The 21,179-nt window shown below is 39.5% G+C and overlaps 1 protein-coding gene across 2 annotated transcripts in view; it reads right to left on the bottom strand.

The window, feature by feature from the left end:
* Nucleotides 1-21,179, bottom strand: part of SAMD12 (sterile alpha motif domain containing 12) — a 418,596-nt gene that overhangs the window by 223,622 nt on the left and 173,795 nt on the right. For both annotated transcript variants that reach the window (XM_011941081.1, XM_011941080.1), the window contains exon 3: nt 13,224-13,353. In XM_011941081.1, coding sequence (XP_011796471.1) covers nt 13,224-13,353 — 130 coding nt within the window. The remainder of the gene's footprint in view (nt 1-13,223; nt 13,354-21,179) is intronic.

Genomic DNA, 21,179 nt, shown 5'->3' with positions numbered 1-21,179 from the left:
CTTTCTTTATAAGAATGCTTTGGTACCTTTAGATTACCCTTTTAGTGAAAAACAAAATGCAAACATGGATTTTCAAACTTTATCTATAATTATCTATATTCTGGATAAATCTAAAACCATATCCATCCATCCATCTCTCCTCCATCCATCCATCCATCCACCCATCCATCCATCCATCCATCTTTAATCTAAATGATCCTATAGACAGAACGGAAAAAATGTAGGATAACACTTTTATATTTTCATTTTAAGAACGGTATGTAGGCTGGGCGCGGTGGCTCAAGCCTGTAATCCCAGCACTTTGGGAGGCCGAGACGGGCAGATCACGAGGTCAGAAGATCGAGACTATCCTGGCTAACATGGTGAAACCCCGTCTCTACTAAAAAAAAAAATTAAAAAAACTAGCTGGGCGAGGTGGCGGGCACCTGTAGTCCCAGCTACTCGGGAGGCTGAGGCAGGAGAATGGCGTAAACCCGGGAAGCGGAGCTTGCAGTGAGCTGAGATCTGGCCACTGCACTCCAGCCTGGGCGACAGAGCGAGACTCTGTCTCAAAAAAAAAAAAAAAAAAAAAAAAAGAACGGTATGTAGTTTAAAAACTGGAAAAGTACAGAAGTTTTTATAAACTAACTTTACTGAGACATAATTTATATACAGTAAATCCCACATATTTGAAATATCAAGTAGATGATGCTTGACAAAAATACAAAACATTTTCACCTCTTTCACTCCCCTTTACAGTCAGTCTCCCTTTTACCCACTACTCTAGGCAACCACTGAGCAGACTGCTATCCCTGCAAGTTAATCTTGCAAGTTCTAGAATTTCATATGACTAGAATCACATATTATGTTCCCTTTTGTGTTTAACGTGTTTCACCGAGCACAATGTGAGATTCACTCACGTTGCATGCATCAGTAACAGGTTCCTTTTTATAGCTGAGAAGAGGTTTTGGTATGAACACACAATTCATTTATGCTCCTCTTGATTGATATAAGGGTTGTTTAGAATTTTTGGCTATTCTAATCTCTTTTGAAATTATTGGACTATAATTTTTAAGAACATAGGTTTCCATTTCTCCTGGGTGGATACTTTTGAAATTATTGGACTATAATTTTTAAGAACATACATTTCCATTTCTCCTGGGTGGATACCTCGGAGTGGAATTGCAAAATCATCTCATAAGTTTGTGATTAACTTCATAAGAAACTTGACATTTTCAAATCGGGTGACTCCATATTATACTCACATACAACATACATACAAGAGATTCACGTGTGCCTCGTCTGCAGCAACACTGGGTATGGCTTAGTATTAGAGTTTAAGCCATTCTACTGGGTGAAAAGTATTATCTCATTGCGGTTTTTATTTGCATTTTCTTGATGACTTAATATTTCTGAGCATACTCTCATGTGCCTTTTGGCCATTCTTATATTTTCTTTGTGAAGTATGGTTTCAAATCTTTGGCCCATATTATTGGGTTATCTTCTTGAGTTTTAAGTGTTTTTTATGTATTTTGTATACAAGTTCTTTTTTAGATATATAATAAAAGTACTTTCTTCTTGTCTGTGGCTGGGCTTTTTCATTCCCTTGATGGATTCTTAGAAAAGCAGAAGGCTTTCCATTTTGATAAAGACCAACATAGAAGCCAATTGTGGTGGTGTGCATCTGTAATCCCAGCTACATGTGAGGCTGGAGTCATGGGATCTCTTGTGCCAAGAGCTCAAGTCCAGCTTGGGCAACAGAGCAAGACCCTGTCTCAAAAACAATAACAAAGAAAGAAAAGAAATAAAAAGACCACTTTATCAATGTTTTCCTTTTAAACTAAGTGCTTCTGGGGACATGTCTAATAATTCCTTGCCTATTCCTAAGTGTGAAAGTGTTCTCTTACGCTTCCTTCTAGAAACTGTAGAGAATTAAGTTTTATATTTAGGTCCATTTTTTATTTCGAATCAAATGTTGTGTATAGTGTGATGCAGGAGCTGAAGTTCATTTATCCAGTTATTCCAGTATCCTGTAGTGAAGAAACCACCCTTTCTCTCATCGAATTGCTTTGGCACGATTTTTGAAAAACATTTGGCCATATATGTGTGAGTATATTTATGGCATTTCTATTTTGTTCTACTGTTAAAATCTACAAGTTAGTCTTTATTCCAGTACCATATTATCTTAGTTATTGTTATTTTACAGTAATTCTTAAAATTAGGTGGGCAAGTCCTCAAAAGTTTGTTCTTTTTTCCATAGGAGTTTCACTACTCTAACGTCTTTGCACTTCCATACAAATTTCAGAATCAATGTGTTCATTTTATTTTAAAAAATCTGGTGTTATACATGTATACATATGTAATAAACCTGCATGTTGTGCACATGTACTCTAGAACTTAAAGTAAAATTTAAAAAAATCTGGTGTTATATTGATTGTGATTGCAGTGAATCTATAGATCATTAGAATAATGTACATAATTTTAACATTGAATCTTCTAATCCACAAGTGTGAGATATCTCACCACTTATTTAGATCTTCAATTTCTCTTAGCAATGTTTTACAGTTTTCTGTGTAGAGTCTTAGATATATTTTGTTTAGCTATTACATAGTAATCTTGTATTTTGTGCAGTAAGTTATATTATTAGTTCTTGTAGGATTTTTTTTTCTTCATACAGGTTAAGCATCCCTAATCTGAAAATCCAAGATCTGAAACGCTCCAAAATCCAAAACTTTTTGAACACCAGCACAAAGCTCAAAGGAAATGCTCACTGCAGCACTTCAGATTTTAAATTTTTGGATTAGAGAAGCTCAACTGGTATGTATTCTGCAAATATTCCAAAATCCAAAAAAATACAAAACTGAAAACACTTCTGGTTCCACGTATTTTAGATAACACTCAACCTCTAGATCATACAGTTTTTTATATAAACCATTTGATCTATAAATAAAAATAATTTCACTTCTTTCTAATCTTTTTGCCTTTAGTTCTTTTCCTTGCTTTATTTCACTGGTCAGGGTCTTCAAAAAATATTTAATAGAAGGTAAGTAGCCAGGTGTGGTAGCTCATGCTTGTAATCCCAGCACTTTGGGAGGCTGAGGCGGGTGGATCACTTGAGGTCAGGAGTTCGAGACCAGCCTGACCCAACATTGTGAAACCCTGTCTCTACTAAAAATACAAAAAATTAACTGGGCATGGTGGCAGATGCCTATAATCCCAGCTACTAGGGGGAGGCTGAGGAAGGAGAACCCGGGAGATGGAGGTTGCAGTGAGCCAAGATCATGCCACTGCACTCCAGCCTGGGTGATAGAGTGAGACTCTGTCACACACACATAAAAATAAATTTTAAAAAATAAGGTAAGAAAAGCTAATGTCCTTGTCAAACTCTGTAGAGAAATTTTTTTTAAACTATTTAGGGTGATGTTATCTGTAAGTTCACCATAAATGCTGTTTATCAAGATTTCTGTTATTTCTAATTTTCTGATAAGTTTTTTAAAAATTGTGGATTAACACTGAATTTTGTCAAATGTTTTCTCTGCATCTATTGAGAAGAATGTATATTGGACATACATACTATAAAGTGTTCTCTAGATGCCAGTTAGGTCACGTTGATTGACAATGCTGTTCAGATCATCAGAGAGTGATGTTGAAGTTTACAATGGTAATGGTAAATTTATCAATTTCTACCTGAATATTATCAGTGTTTGCCTTACGTATTTTGATGCTCTATGTTAAGAGTGCAAATGTTTAGAATTGTTATGTCTTCATGGAGAATGTAACCCTATATCATTCTGTAATTGCCTTTTTTTCTTTTTTGATGGAGTCTCGCTCTGTTGCTAGGCTGGAGGGCAGTGGCATGATCTTGGCTCACTGCAACCTCCGCCTCCCGGGTTCAAGCGATTCTCCTGCTTCAGCCTCCTGAGTAGCTGGGACTACAGGTGCATGCCATCATGCCCTGCTAATTTTTGTATTTTTAGTAGAGACAGGTTTCACCATACTGGCCAGGATGGTCTCAATCTCTTGACCTTGTGATCCACCAGCCTTGGCCTCCTAAAGTGCTGGGATTACAGGCATGAGCCACCACACTCGGCCTAATTGCCCTCTTTATTCTTTTAACTCTTGTTCTGAAGTCTGCATTGTCTCAACTCAATAAAAGTTTCTTGACTGTGTTTGTGTAATACATCTTTCTCCAATACTTGACTTTTAACCTGTGTACTTAAAGTGTGTTTCTTCCAGAGAGCACAGAGTTAGGATTTTTGCTCCTAATCTGACAGTCTCTATCTTTTAACTACTGTGTTAAGACTATTCACATTTAAGGTCATTATTGATAGACTTAAAATTTACCATCTTTATACTTTTCTATTCATTGCTCTTGTTTCACTCTTTTTTCTTTGATCTCTTCTGATTTTAACTGAGTATTTGATGCCTTTTTTTTTTTTTTTTTTTTTGAGATGGAGTCTCGCTCTGTCTCCCGGGCTGGAGTGCAGTGGCCGGATCTCGGCTCACTGCAAGCTTCGCCTCCTGGGTTTACGCCATTCTCCTGCCTCAGCCTCCCGAGTAGCTGGGACTACAGGCGCCCGCCACCTCGCCCAGCTAGGTTTTTGGATTTTTTAGTAGAGACGGGGTTTCACCATGTTAGCCAGGATGGTCTCGATCTCCTGACCTCGTGATCCACCCATCTCAGCCTCCCAAAGTGCTGGGATTACAGGCTTGAGCCACCACGCCCGGCTGATGCCATCTCATTTTATCTTCTCAACACACCAATTATCTTTCCTTTATAAAAAAATTTTTAGTGTTTGCCTTACAGTTAACAATATACGCAAGTAATCTAAGTCCACTTTCAAATAACATTGTTCTTCACATGTATTTGCAGGTACTCATAACAAAGCATTCTCTATTCCTCCCTTCCATCCCTTGTGACATTGCTGTTATTCATTTTACTTAACTTTCTGGTATAAAACCCAATGTATTATTGTTATTATTGCTTTAACCAGTTAGCTTTTAGATCAATTAATAAGAAAAAAAGGAATTTGTTTTACCTTCATTTATTCCTTTTTGACATTCTTCCTTGCTTTCTGTTGATTCAAGTTTCTGATCTATATCATTTTTCTTCTGCCTGAAGAACTTTTATTATTTCTTGCTGGGCAGTTTGCTGACACTGAATTGCTTCAGTTTTTGTTTGTTTGCGCAACTCTTTCCTTACTTTTCTTTTGTGTTTGAAGAATAATTTTATTGGATATAGAATTGGCCAATTTTTGTTTGTTTGTTTCAACCCTTTAAAATTTTCACTCATTTTCTTCTTGCTTAAGAGGTTCTCATTAGAAGTGCCCTGGAATTCTTATCTCTTTTTCTCTGTAACTAAGGTATGTGATATTTGTTTTTAAAATCTGACTCCTTTCAAAATTTTACCTTTGTCGTGTGTGTGTGTGTGTGTGTGTGTGTGTGTAAAGCAGTTCAAATATTTATCCTGTTTGGTGTTATCTGAAATTCTTGGATATGTGATTTGATGTTTGTGATTAATTTTGGAAATTTGTTGTCATTACTATTTGAACTATTCTTCTGTCTTCTCTTCTTCTGACATTCTAGTAATGCATATGTTACATCTTTTAATATAGTCCCACAATTCTTGGACGTTCTGCTCTGCTGTTTTCATTCATTTTACTCTTTGCATTTTGGTTTTGGTGGTTTCTATTGATTTACCTCCAAGTTCACTGATTCTTTTCGTGGCTGTGTTTAGTCTACTCATGATCCCATTGAAGGCACTCTTATTTGCTGCCACCGTGTTTTTTATTTCTAGTATTTTCTTCTGATTGTCTATTAGTTCCACTTCTCTGTTACATTAGTCATCTGTTCTGGTATATAGTTTACATTTTGCATTAGTGCCTTTAACATATTAATCATATTTACTTTAAATTTCCTATTTGGTAAACCTAACGTCTGTGTCATATCTGAATCTGGTTCTGATGATTACTTTGTCTCTTCAGTTTGTTATTTTCTTACCTCTTGGCATGCTTTGTAATTTTTTGTGTGTGTCTGAAACCTGGACATTGTTGTATTTGGTAATAGGAACTTGGGAGGAGGCGTTTGGGGATATCCAATAAATAGTCCACTAGAACGAAGGAAGGGACTGGAAGATAGCATTATGCTTCATTGATGCCAGGAAGCAAGAATCTAATGGGGGCAGTCATCAGGAGCTTTCTTCAGCAAGAGTCTCTAACCTGGGAACCTAAGCAGGACCTAGGGGTGTGTTTCAGTCAAACTTCAACATAAACTTTCTTATTAAATTTTTCAACTACCAACTTACTGTGATAAATCTTACCATAGAGCCTTATCCTGGGAACTAGAGATGAGATACCTAACCCAGATGAAGAGAACTAAGGAGGGCTTTCTATAGGAGGTGGTATCTAAAACTCAAGCCAGAAGGAAAACTGGAATTATTCAGGTGAATGGGTGGGTGTCAGGATGGTAGAAAGTATGACATTTGCAAACCCTTCAAAGTAGTTCAGTGGGCCTTCAGCTTGGAGGAGGAGGGAGTACAGGCAAAACCAAACACCATCACCATCACCCCTATCACCACCACCACCGACAACAACCACCACTACCACCACTACCACTGCCACTGCCACCATCACCGCCACAATAATCCAACATCTTGAACAGAAAAACAGACTGCTTTTTAAAACTATAAAATGCTCATCCCTGGAGGTGCTGAAGCAAAGGCTGTCCAACCACACAGTAGGGATGTCAGAAAGGGTACACAGGGGGACATGTGGCTATATTGTAAGGGGGACACTCAGCCTCCATTCTTCCTATTCCCTTGTGGAGAGACTTCCTGAATAATGCTCCTGGCCTCTCTCCTGCCCTCCATTTGATACTCATTCAGCCCAGTCCCATGTTCTGTCCTCACTTGAGACCTGTGTCCTGATGTAGTCTGCTTTCTGCCAAGCCTTAAAAGAGGCAGTGCTCAGTTGTGCTGGTGACTGGGATGATCCATTTAGAGAGGAAACATTCTTAGTAAATAAATTTGTCTACAGATATAAATTACACTCTCCAAAGGCTTTTATCAGGAATGGAGCTGGTATTTTGAGGTCCATTGACCTACCACTTGTGTTTATTTCTCATTGAAAGGGTCTTTTTTTTTTTTTTTCTTAAATTGACCCCATAAATCCTTGGATGACATCTAAAGTTGTTTCCAACACTCAGAGGTCTTTTCCCCTGGATCATCAAGAAAACAAAGTGCAGTACCCTTGGTTTAAGAATGCTGAGAAATAAATTATATATTTTAAAGTTAGTAAGTTTGTAATTTAGAAAGCTAGTAAGTGTTCCATTGAAAGGGGTTAAAATGAAAAATCAATGGCTCTATTGGAAAACTAGGAGAAACAACTTATGCTCTAATCATATCAGAAACTTTACTATGTAAATATAAAATTATGCTCAAGTTTCAATAAGACTATAGAGCAGTTCACACAAAAAAGAAACGTGAAAAAACAAATACAAAGATATAGGAAAGCAGAACACAATATCCAGAGGGGAAGTGATAAAGATGAGAAAATGTGTAGATGATGCACTGGATAGTTAAAATATGCCTACATTTTGTTTGGTTATATTGGATTCTACTAAGTAGTATTCTCCTAAGTGCATTACAGAAAGTAATTATTCTAGTTCTTTTGACACTTCTTAAATACAGACCCCATTGGTCTCTACAGGGAACTCTAACCATAATAAAAGGCTTGGAAGACAACCGCAGAAGGATCAAAGAATAGAACAGCTCAGAAAAATCAGCACTGAAGAGAACAGTGTAAGCAAATGCATGGAGCCACATTCCAAGGGTCCTAAAATGATAGTGATTTTTCCCTTTACTCAATAGCATATGCAGAACTGTCCGATTTCAAGGTGCTACATCTCAGAATACTTTTTAAAAGGAAAAGAAGTACAAGTGGGTGATAGTTGCAGCATAAAAAACGGACCAGAGGCATACATCTATTTTGCAGGTAATCATTTAGAAATATGATAAATCAATAGGAATCATTTGTAAGCGATACTCATATGACAACTATTTATTCTTGCAGACATCTAAAGGATACCCATGTTTCGTCCATGAAGTAGACCAAGGAAACCCTTTATACATTCAAAGCAGCTTTTAAAAAATATTTTATATTCTGGGGAGCTCTGAGTACTTCACCTCTGAAAACAAGTCTTTAAAGTTGGCAGGGGAAAGAACCCTTCACAGATAGAGGATTTGAAGCCGAACGAGATGAGGTGATGTTAGCAACCACCACAGGAAGAAACTTCAAACCCGAAGAGATGCTCGACTGTGCATAAAAGAATCTGAAAGTGCCTGTGAGCTTACACCTGGCCCCAGTAGAGTCTTCTCATCAGCATTTCAAGCCAGGCCTCAGAAAACTAGGGACAGAATCTTGCAAGCACAGAAACATACACAAATTTCTTTGCTTCAAACCTAATCTCATGATTTCAGTCTATATATCCTAATGCCTCTCCAGTGTTCCAACCATCTTGTTCTTTTTAAAGTGTGCTTCTGCAGGGAGTTCATGCTACTAGTACAGCAGCACCCCCCTTAGCTAAGGTTTCGCTTTGTGTGGTTTCAGTTACTTGTGATCAATTGTGGTCTGAAAATAGATGAGTACAGTACAAGAAGATATTTCAAGAGACAGAGAGAGAGATTTATCTAATTATTATTATGGTATATTATTATTAATTGTTCTATTTTATCATTAGTTCTTGTTAATCTCTTATTGTATCTAATTAAAAAAAATTATCATAGGTATGTATGTGTACACCATATAAATAGTGTTTCACAATATCTATGGTTTCAGACACCCACTGGGGGTCCTGCTATGTTTCCCTTGCAGATAAGGGGGGACTACTGTAGCTTCTCTTCTGATTAAACACATCTGCCGCCAAAGAGCAGTTATCTGCTGGGCACAATAAGATTACCAAAAATTTTGATATTGCAAAAGATTTTGAACACTGATAGGTTAAAATACGTCTAAAGTTTTCTTAGACTTTGAAGCACCTAAGGGAAAATTTTGTTTCGAATTTAACGTTCTTCAAATAAACACAGAAACAAATGTTAATATAGTAGAACTCTTTGTAAAAACAAATACAGACAATTTAAACAACTACTGAGGTTAAAGGGTAATTTTCAGAAAAGGTTAAAATCATGACTGTCATACAAATATGGAAGTGAACACATCTTTAAGATTTTAATTTAACTTATTAATGAGGAAACTGGCAAGATGTTAAAACCAGCTCAAAGGAGAATCTGAACAGCAGACACGATTATAGATCAGGAAGACTGAAATAAATGTGTCAAAGGGAGGTAAAACTCACCTTTTCCACAGTGGCTAGGGAAGTCAACTGAACCTCTATGGAACAGAATTTACATGTCAATGGACAAAAATTATATCGTATTACTCTCTGTTATCTATAACTCACAAAGTTATAAAGTTGCTCCCTAGAATCAAAGAATTAGATAACCCAAATGTTGTGCTATAGATGACAATGCATAGTTTTCTGTGGAAGCACAATTTTTTCCCTACATGGATCATGATTATTTTATTTATCACTATATTCTGAAAACCTGGTATATGGTAGATAGTCTATAAATACTTGATAAAAGGATGAATGAATGTCTACTATATGTGAGTCATTAAACTAGGCCCTTCACATTCATCATCCCATTTAATCTTCCCCCAAATTCTTTAAGATAAATATTATCATTTTACTGACAAGAAACGAACGTGTGGCATCATGATGTGGCATCATGTTTCTATTACATGTCAAAGGCTGGGGTAGAGGGCAGCAGGGAGGATTTGACTCAGACCTATGTGCAGAAAACCTCTCTGTTTTCTTCTTCTTTTTCTCTCCATTTAATATATGTCTTTTTTATTTACCGTCACTGGACCACGTGCCTCTAAATCAAGAGATGTTTGTATAAAACACTGATATAACATGCTTCCTCAATGAGCATGATATAGGAGATCCTTGCTTTAAGAAAAATAAAAGAACAGCAGCACTCAGGAGAATCTAAGCATAAATAAGAGATACATGAACAATCTTTTCTTCAGCCTTAAAGATTAGCACAGGATATTTACCAGCCCAGAATGTTTTGCTTCCCATAGATGCTCCTTTCCCTCCTTTCCCAGGATAATAAAGCTGGATGAATTCAACATTGTGAGTATCGTTTTGTTATCACAGATACCATCAGGGCAACACTTGGAAAACAGCAGCAGCTCACATGCATTGTATGCTCATTGTGACTGTGGACCACCCTCATAGCAACACCATGAGGTAGATACTATTAGCATCTCCTCCTCTGCAGGTGAAGAAAGCTGACATGCACCCAGCAACCTTTACAAAATCACAAGGCTGTGATGCGGGTCTGGGCTGTGACCTGGTACTTGTAACCATTCCCCTGTCCTCTCTAAAGTCACTCTACTGTCTGCACAGCCTGGTGAGGTTTGCTCTGTCATCACATCTTGAGTTTTATAAACCTCTTTGCTCTTTTCATCACAGCCTCCAAGAGTACTGGGATTCCCACAACTTCTAGCATCATAGGGCTGGTAAACGCGCACTGGCTGAAGTCCTGAAAGCTATTTTCTGGCCACTTGGCACTTGTGATCTTTTGGGTATTTTGCATTCACTCTTGGAGAGGCAGGGGCCAGAGAACAGGGGAAGAGAGCGGTCTTCTGAGGTTTCAAATAGGTGAATGTCAAAAAGATGTAGACCAAAAGTTAATCTGAAATCATTCTCTCTGTTCCTTAAGTCCCCAAATAATTCCCTGCTTTCTTCTTCTTGCCAGAAAATAGGCTGCCCTTAAAAGGAAATAACGGCATGTTTTTCGACACCTCCAGGTGAGTCCTGACATGAATAATAGCACAATGCCGGCATGTAAAAGGAGTCAATAAACGGTTAGCTTAGTGGTTTACCTATATTATTTAATTTAATGTTCACAATGTCTCTCTGAGTCAGGTACTATTATCTTTATTTTGGAGATGAGGAAGTGAGGTTAAGTAAATTGCCCAGGTTAAGCAGCTTGCCAAGATCCCAAGAAAGTTGTGATTTCCCAATACCAGGTGTGTTTCATGAAGACCAAGTCTGCCACTAAAAACATATGACAACTGTTTGAAATACATACCTCATTTCCACACTCCTGTCCTCATGTCACTTAGCAGAAAACCTTGGGAAGTGGGACCATTTATTCCATACGCACTGAAGCATGAATCTTTATTTCTGAGGACTGTAAGGCTCATCCTCTTCAAACCATTATAAATGCTTATCCTTCCCTCAAGGGGACCTCATAATTCTCACCCCTAATAAAAGATAACACTGCTTTCAAATAAGATCATGAAAAACGCTTTGCCATTACTATCGCACAGGCAATAAGAAACATTAAGCAGCCATTATCTGATGAAGGCTACCATAATCAGGCAAATGGTTACTAACTGATTGATTACATTTAGGAGTAGAATAACTGACCCTAGATGGGCTTTTCTTATACTCTTAAGGGAGGAACTAAGAAAATGAAATGTAGACACTTGGAATCGAAGCTAAGTACCCGCACTGCCTTCCGAATTTCATAGATTTCATCCAAAAGGGCCATTGGCTCTAGTTGGGAGTGGCAGAGAAGAAATGCATAAAGGACCATTTTTATATTTAAGATAAAAGGATTTTACTCTCTTGTTTGTTAACTCAGCCTGAGCTACAATTGGGTGTTTTCCCTATATATTTAGACATATCAATGTGGTCAGCAGGAATCTAGGATCATCTAGCTCAGCATTTTTTTGAACATTTAGTGTTTAAATGTTTAAAAAAGTTTTTTTTTTTTAATCAATTAAGTTTTCAAAATCAATCAAGTTTTCTGTGTGTTTCAAATATATACAACAGACATAAAGGGAGCGGCTTTGGTTCACACACCCGCCTCTACCCAAAGCACACCCACGTCCCTTTGGCCACGCCCATGAAACACACTTAGAAGACCACCGACTGAGACCTCTTCTAAGAGGGTGAACTGACCTGCCCTAGATCTCACAGCTACAGCCTAAGAGTGGAACTGCAAAAATAAATACTCTGCTTAACAGGCCCCTTTTCATAGTAATGGGGTGAACAGACCGAGAGAGATTAGGATTTGTCAGGATAGAAAGTATGGGTCTGGAAAGAGGTTTGTCATCTAGAGTGTTCAGCTATTTCATGACAAGTCACTTTACCACCAGAGTGAAATCATTTTCTCAGAAAAAAAGATCTGGGCTAGAAACGACTTCTTAACATTGTTTCTCCCTTGAAGCTATACAGTTTTGGTTTACAGAGTGTATCCTCAGTCCTATCTTTCACTGCACCATCTGTGAAGGGAAAAGAGAAGTGTTGCCTACATACAAGCAGAATCTTAGGGTGAAAGGGCAGGCAAGGTCTGGAAAAGCCCCCTTACTCTGATGGGCTACCACAGTGGGCATATTTGCTCCATCTTGCCCACTCTATCTCCCAATTGAGAGATGATCTGAAGGCCCTTTATGGTTCACTATCCTGTTCTATTTTCTGCTTTCAAGTACTTATTGACCTCCACATGTAATATTCGAACACCCTTGATCTAAATGGAATCGTAATCTGTGCCTTGAAAGTATTCATCCCAAGGGCAGAGAGTTAGTATTATTATACTCCATTTCGGAAACTTGGAACATTGCTAGGTGCAGATACTAGAAGATGGTCAACAGGGAAACAGATGGCCAGAGGACAGGAGTGTCAGGGAAACTGACGTTTCCCCTGGACTCTTTCACATGATTGGATACAGGTATACAGCTCACCCAGTCAAAGAAGTCAATATACTTTATCTTAAACATTTTTTAAAAAGCATTTTCCTATTTAGAATCCTTTTCTACTTAGAAGATCTACATAGTGATTCCATAGCCAAGTTCATGTGAAAGACTTCCTGCTTTCCTTTCTCTCTGATTGGTGTGCTCTTATTTTCTCTAGGATCCCCCAACCCTGCACCCTGATTCCCATATACTTTTACAATGGATGCTCAAAATTCACAGTTTTCTATAATAACCATGTATGTTTGTTAAATAGCATGGCTCACATGGATCTGGAATTTATCACCCCTTTGAAAGTAAACCCATGCCAGAAAATTTCAGCAGGAAGATATTGTTTTATTCGTAAGGGTATGGGAAAGGCCATCGTGACTGGGAGAAAGAAAGGGAGTGAAATATCTGGGATACTGCATACTTTACCAGTTATGTCATGCTGTTTGAATGACTCACTGTAGATCTGATACTGATTCGGACAATGTTTCTTCAACCACTTGCAGACATCCTGCTGGGTCCATAGAGCCACCGGTTTAGACAGCTTCACTGTAGCTGACTATAAATAAAGAAGGAAAAGAAGATCTGTCAATGCTGGCCCCATGCCTAGGAAGACACTCTAGTTAAAAGTCTTAAGAGTGTGTTAAAGGCTACAGACTGGATTCCCTGAAGATAAATATCTAGTTCTTGTCTTCCTCCTAACCTCTGCAGACCTTCTCAATACTGCTGCAAAGCACAAAGAAAAGGTCCGGGTGGAGAAGCTGTGAAAATGATCTAACCATCTCTGCTGAGAAAAAATTCCAAGGAATCCCTAGGAAGTAGCGTTTTTTAATGAATACTCTAGCAAAAAACAAGGGGTTGCTAAGCAATTAATTACATTATAGGGGAGAAATAGCTGTGGCCCCAAGTGCCTTTCTTTGTATTCCAAGAAGGTATTTATCTCTTGCTGTCCCTGACATTTCTAGAGCCTAGTACAACACTGGTTCCACGAAGTGCTAATAATAATTTTAGGAATGAATGTTATTGGATTTAGATAATTGCATACTAAGAACTGCAAGTCTGCCTGGGGGCTCTGGACTTAGGGTGGCCCTGAAATGGTCAGGAGTATTAGTTATACCAAAGTGGGGAAGCAAAAAGTCAATTCCACCAGGATGTGGAGAACGGTAATAAGATAATGGGGGCAGTTAGGCTTTATACAGAAGCCAACTAGTCAAGGTCTTTTTTTTGTTCATTGGGTCTTTCAGGGAAGTATTTATGAGGAAAAACACATACACACACACACACACACACACACACACAAACACAGGGAGTGAGAAGAGCTTAGCCTTTGACAAATGATGGATTACAAATACATTTATTAGTGAATAAGCATCAATTTCATGCCAGATGATGGTCTCCCTCAGAGATCCCAGGAATTTGGTTTTGGACAGATTAATGCTTCACTATCTAGAATTTTTATCATGCTGGATCAGTGTTTGCCAAGAAAGTAAAGCCATCCTATCAGCAGCTGTTTGAAGGCTCCTGGGTGGTACAAGGACATGGCCATTATTATCCCTGCTCTTCACTATAGGCATCATTTCCTTCCACTTCTCTATCAAATCTTTCAGATTGAGGCAAGGGGAGAGCCTTCATTTGGTAGGAGTGTGATTGTAACACCTGCTGACATGTTTGTTGTTGTTGTTTCCTTGACAAAGAAATGGCTTGCTTCAGTCTCAGAATCCTAAAAAAAAAGCAGTATATCTAGCATCTAATGACTTTTAAAAACTTTTTAGTACATTCAAAGTTACCCTTTATTTGATGGCAAATAAATTATGGCAAAATAAATTTTATTTTCTGTAGCAATATCTTCTTAGCTTTTTAAACAAATTTGAGTTTAAAGAAACAACTATCCCAGAGGTCAATTTTTAGTAAAAACAAGAAACAATGGTGCAGATGATGAGAGAGTCATAGTGAAAACAGTGGAAGCAATATGGAAGTGATTCAAGGTTGGAAAGCACAATGCTCAGGTGTTTTTTTTTAATTTGTATATTTCCAGTCATATGAGTCCTTAGGTCATTGCTTTCACAATAATCACAATGCTAATCACTTTTTATTTTGTACTGTGATATTTTTCTTTTATTAATTGTGGTAGATTGTGTTTTCCATAGATGATTTTATATATGTCCATATATTCATATATGTATGTTTTCATATAGACATATATACACATACATATGTATCTGCTTTTCATTCAGTGGGACTGACATTTATTTCTTCCACTAACATGTGGGGTTGATGCTCCCTCTGATTGCATTTCAGCAGGGTATGTGACCTTCCTGACCAATGTAGTACAGTGGAATTGATGCTATGTGACTTCTGAGGCTACATCATAAAAAAGACACAGTTTCTGCCTGATTCGCTCTCTGGCATTGACCTTTGGAAACCCACCATCATGCTGTGAGGAAGCCCAGGCCACATAGAGAGACCATGTGTAGTTTTGGCCAGCTAAGGTCTCAGTTGACAGTCATCACCAACGACCAGACAAATGAATGAACAAGCCTTGGATGATTCCAGCCACCAGCCTTCAAATCTTCCAGCCGAGGCCCCCAGACACCACAATAGAGAGTCAAGCCATCTTTGCAGTGCCCTGAGTGAATCCCTGACCCACATAATCCATGAGCATTGTAAACAGTTGTCTAATGCCGCTAAGTTCTGGGGTAAATTGTTTTGCAATCCTAGTAAGTGGAATACGTGGTGATGTTGGGAGGGTGAAATCTGTTATAGTTTTGTGTTCCCCAGAGTGTCTTGCTTTCAGTAGATGCCGTGTATATCCACAAGGATTAAGTGAATGAATTAATGAATGAAACAGCATTCACAGACATAGCTTGCTATTTAATCAGCAGTGACTTTCACGTTCAGCCCTTGCTTCTCTACCCTGCTGTGTGTTGTGCCTACATGACTCCTAATGAAACATGCCTGCAGCCCTTCATACTAGGGTAATGGGCTGCAGCCATTTTCCCTCTAACCTCCGTGGGAAACCATACTGACTTTGCCTAATTTTGATGAGAGAGGAAGACGTTGGGCATGGAGGGTATAAATGAATAAATGTTTTTATTGTTGATGATGGTTTAGCTTTTTTTTTTCTCTTTGCTCATCATCACGTCCTTTGCACAATTAGGAAACTAGAATTTTAAATCTTTTAGCTAGAAATCACTTACCACCAGGTTTCACAAGTCAGCACCTCTGAATCTAGTTCTTTCCTGCTCTACAAATGTTCCTTCAGATTAGCTGGATGAGTTTATAGCTGACATATCATTACCCTGAAACTCTTGCAAGTAAAGCTAATCGCATCTTTTGAAAACTCCTGTAAACCAGTCACAGAAGGCTGTATGCGAGGAAGGGAAAGGCAGAAGGATAAAGCTGCTTATGCATTAATATACTAAACTTTTTCCTTCTTGGAAGGTCATGCTTTAAGTTGCTCATTTCCTGGGAAAGGGAGGACACTCAGCCTCAACTGGGCTTCAGGTGGAGATTTATCCAAACACACCAAGCTGACTCCGAATGCATCCTCACCAGCCCACCATGTATGCTTTCTGTCATGCGAATCCCTGTGAAGAGACCACCAAACAGGCTTTGTGTGAGTAATAAAGCTTTTTAATCACCTGGGTGCAGGCGGGCTGAGTTCGAAAAGAGAGTCAGCGAAGGGAGATAAGGGTGGGGCTGTTTTATAGGATTTGGGTAGGTAAAGGAAAATTACAAAAGGGAGTTGCTCTCTGGTGGGCAGGAGTGGGGGTCACAAGGTGCTCAGTGGGGGATCTTTTTGAGCCAGGATGAGCCAGGAAAAGAACTTTCACAAGGTCATGTCATCACTTAAGGCAAGGACTGGCCATTTTCACTTATTTTGTGGTGGAATGTCATCAGTTAAGGTGGGGCAGGGCATTTTCACTTCTTTTGTGATTCTTCAGTTACTTCAGGCTATCTGGGCGGACTTGCAAGTCACAGGGGATGCGATGGCTTGGCTTGGGCTCAGAGGCCTGACACTTTTATTCTAAGTTTTCCTTTTATCATGAATTCAGAGCTTCTGAGGCTAACACTCAAGGAGCTGCTTTGCTTTATCCTTCAGCATATACTCTTAGGCATATACTAGTAAGAGCATATACTCAAAACTTTAGGCATAGATTTTTAAGACTGTATGAGGCTGGGCACAGTGGCTCATGCCTGTAATCTCAGCACTTTGGGAGGCTGAGGCGGGCAGATCACCTGAGGTCAGGAGTTCAAGACCAGCCTGGTCAACATGATGAAATCCCATTTCTACTAAAAATACAAAAATTAGCTGGGCATGGTGGCATGCACTTGTAATCCCAGCTACTTGTGAGGCAGGAGGATTGCTTGAACCTGGGAGGTGGAGATTGCCTTGAGCAGAGATCGTGCCATTGTATACCAGCCTGGGTGACAGAGAGACACTGTCTCATAAAACAAAAAACACTGTCTCAAAAAAAAAAAAAATGTTAAGATGGTATGAGCCTACAGAAATGCCTCCATGTAAACAGGCATAATAAGTAAAATGAGGGGAATAAAGATTCCTACCTTTTGTCTCTTCTTAATCAAATGGTAATAAAAGTATTGATACCATTTATCAGGTGATTCCTAGCCTTGGCATTTTAATAAAATTACTATTAGTTTGCCACACCTTAAGAGCTGTAATGACTCCAGTTACCCCAGTCTGCTTCTTCTTTTGGGATTCTCGGAGCTGACTTTGATTTGTTCTGCCTGAACTTCTTTTGTAGCACCCAGGGTCAACCTCAGTTACTCCCCCTTCCATCAACATTTCCTACATCCCCAAGAGCTATGAAATGTTGGGAGTGAATGTCATAATCTGATTCATTTAAAGAGCTTACACTTTACTTCCATGTGCAATTAGAACAACAAGAAGTACATGTTAAACCATTCCAGTTGAATTCAACATATTGTCCCACTGAAGGTAGGAAAGGAGAGGCAGAGCTGTCAACGCCTTCAACCACTTCCTTTCCTCAACATCCAACACCTACACTCTATTCACAGCCATCCCTAGACGATGACTTTCTCTGATATGCTGCTGGCTTTTTTTTCCCGCTGCAGGGGCCTAAGCCTAAATAATAATAGTTCAGAAAGCAAAGAAATAAAGCATTTCACATTTACTAGAAACAGTAAACTCATAAGAAAAAAACATCCTGCCCAACGGCAAACATTAAAAAAACATTTGCCCCAGTTCTCTTTCTCCATGTTCATGTCTACCACATCATTCTTTGAATTTACAACCCTGGAGACAATTTTGGTTTATTTTGCTGCCCTGAAACAGGCCTGAGGCAATTTGTTATCTTAACCCCTGTGCATAGTGACACCAAGCAGAATTCCAGACATTTCCTTTCTGAATTGGTCCCGGCCTTGCTACAGACAAACTGAAAGTACATTTCACACACTTTTCCTTTCTGATGCCTTTCTGTTTTACAGGAAGAACTCACTTTATGCAAAATACACATTCCTGAGAGAAAGGTTGTTTGCAAATTACTTTTTTTTGGCAAATGATTTCTATTTTAATTTACTCTTATATAATAAATTCAGTTATGTTTTACAGTAATTCTGATTTGTATTTAACTGGAAAGGACTCTGAAACATTAAGTTTTAAGTTCTCCAAGGTAAACTTGAAGATTTTCTGCTAAGTAACAGAATAATTAAATGCTTTAAAGAAGTTTGAAATTGAAAAAACATATTGCAAAATGCCTTTAAAGTTAAATTTTTATTTTGTGATTCAATTATCCCTTAGCTTATCTGTTTTACAATATAAATTCTCTTTTAATTTACTGGGCTTTGATTTATAAGAGAACACTACAATTGTAAGATCCCAATGGTTGTACAAACTCTTAACTAGGTAAGCTCAGTTGGTTGATTATAAAAAAATAGAGAATGCTTAGACTGTTTACCTTCATTGGCAGGACAAAGTAAGCTTTATGGCCAAATTTCAAAAGGTGGTAAACATATTTTTAGTATCTCATTATAAGCAAGTGTTTGCAAGCTCTGAGTGTCAGGTCTCTGAGCCTAAGCCAACCCATCGCATCCCCTGTGACTTGCACATATATGCCCAGATGGCCTGAAGTAACCGAAGAATCACAAAAGAAGTGAAAATGCCCTGTCCTTGCCTTAACTGACGATATTCCACCACAAAAGAAGTGAAAATGGCCGGTCTTTGCCTTAAGTGATGACATTACCTTGTGAAATTCCTTTTCCTGGCTCAACCTGGCTCAAAAAAGCTCCCCCACTGAGCACCTTGTGACCCTCACTCCTACCTGCCAGAGAGCAACCCCCCTTTGACTGTAATTTTCTTTTACCTACCCAAATCCTATAAAACGGCCCCACCCCTACCTCCCGTCACTGACTCTCTTTTTGGACTCAGCCAACCTGCACTCAGGTGATTAAAAAGCTTTATTGCTCACACAAAGCCCGTTTGGTGGTCTCTTCACACGGACGCGCATGACATTTTGGTGCCGAAACCCGGGATAAGATTTTGGTGCTGTGACTTGGATTGGGGGACCTCCGTTGGGATGTCAATCCCCTGTCCTCCTGCTCTTTGCTCCATGAGAAAGATCCACCTACAACCTCAGGTCCTCAGACTGACCAGCCCAAGGAACATCTCACCAATTTTAAATCTGGTAAGTGGCCTCTTTTTACTCTCTTCTCCCACCTCTCTCACTATCCCTCTACCTCTTTCTCCTTTCAATCTTGATGCCACACTTCAATCTTTCCCTTCTCTTAATTTCAGTTCCTTTCCTTTTCTAGTAGAGATAAAAGAGATGCGTTTTATCCGTGGACCCAAAACTCTGGTGCCAGTCACAGACTTGGGAAGACAGTCTTCCCTTGGTGTTTAATCACGTGGGGATTCCTGCCTGATAATTCACCCACGTTTCAGAGGTGTCTGACCACGCAGGGACGCCTGCCTTGGTCCTTCACCCTTAGCAGCAAGCTCCGCTTTTCTTGGGGGGGCAAGAACCCCCAACCCCTTTTCTCCCTGTCTCTACCCCTTCTCTGCTTTTCTGGGGGGAAAGAACCCCCCAACCCCTTATCTCCGTGCCCCGACCCTTATCTCCATGCCCCGACCCCTTATCTCTGCGCCCTGACCCCTTATTTCCATGCCCCAACCCCTTATGTCCGCACTCTTTCCCGCTTTTCTGGAGGGCAAGAACCCCCTGACCCCTTATCTCCATGCCCCGACCCCTTATCGCTGCATCCCGACCCCTTTCCTGCTTTTCTGGAGGGCAAGAACCCCTTCTCTCCATGTCTCTACTCTCCCTTTTCTCTGGGCTTGCCTCCTTCACTATGGGCAACCTTCCACCCTCCATTCCTCCTTCGTCTCCCTTAGCCTGTGTTCTCAAGAACTGAAAAGCTCTTCAACTCACACTTGACCTAAAATCTAAATGCCTTATTTTCTTCTACAATGCTGCTTGACCCCAATACAAACTCGACAGTAGTTCCAAATAGCCAGAAAATGGCACTTTGGATTTTTCCATCCTACAAGATCTAAATAATTCTTGTTGTAAAATAGGCAAACAGTCTGAGGTTCCTGACGTCCATGCACTCTTTTACACATTGGTCCCTCCCTAGTCTCTGTTGCCAATGCAACTCGTCCCTAATCTTCCTTCTTTCCATCCCGCCTGTCCCCTCAGTCCCAACCCCAAGCATTGCTGAGTCTTTCTAATCTTCCTTTTCCACAGACCCATCTGACCTCTCCCCTCCTCGCTAGGCTAAGCTAGGTCCCAATTTTCCTCAGCCTCTGCTTCCCCACCCTATAGTCCTTTTATCACCTCCCCTCCTCACACCCCATCCAGCTTACACTTTCATTCTGTGACTAGCCCTCCCCTACTTGCCCAGCAATTTCCTCTTAAAAAGGTGGCTGGAGCTAAAGGCATGGTCAAGTATAATGCTCCTTTTTCTTTATCCAACCTTTCCCAAATCAGTTAGCGTTTAGGCTCTTTTTCATCAAATATGAAAAACCCAGCCCAGTTCATGGCCCGTTTAGCAGCAACCCTGAGATGCTTTTCAGCCCTAGACCCTGAAAGATGAGAAGGCCATCTTATTCTTAACATGCATTTTATTTTATTACCCAATCTGCTCCCAACATTAAATAAAGCTCCAAAAATTTAATTCCAGCACTCAAGCTCCACAACAGGACTTAATGCACTTTGCCTTCAAGGTGTACAATAATAGAGGCAGCCAAGTAGCAACTTATTTCTGAGTTGCAATTCCTTACCTCCACTGTGAGACAAACACCAGCCACATCTCCAGCACACAACTCCAAATGCCTGAAACGCAGCTACCAGGGGTTCCTCCAGAACCTCCTCCCCAAGGAGCCTGCTACAAGTGCCAGAAATCTAG

Source organism: Colobus angolensis, unplaced genomic scaffold (genome assembly GCF_000951035.1).
Source record: "Colobus angolensis palliatus isolate OR3802 unplaced genomic scaffold, Cang.pa_1.0 Scaffold198, whole genome shotgun sequence".
Classification (NCBI taxonomy): Eukaryota; Metazoa; Chordata; class Mammalia; order Primates; family Cercopithecidae; genus Colobus; species Colobus angolensis.
Note: the sequence above shows the minus strand (reverse complement) of the source record. Positions and strands in the feature narration are given on the sequence as shown.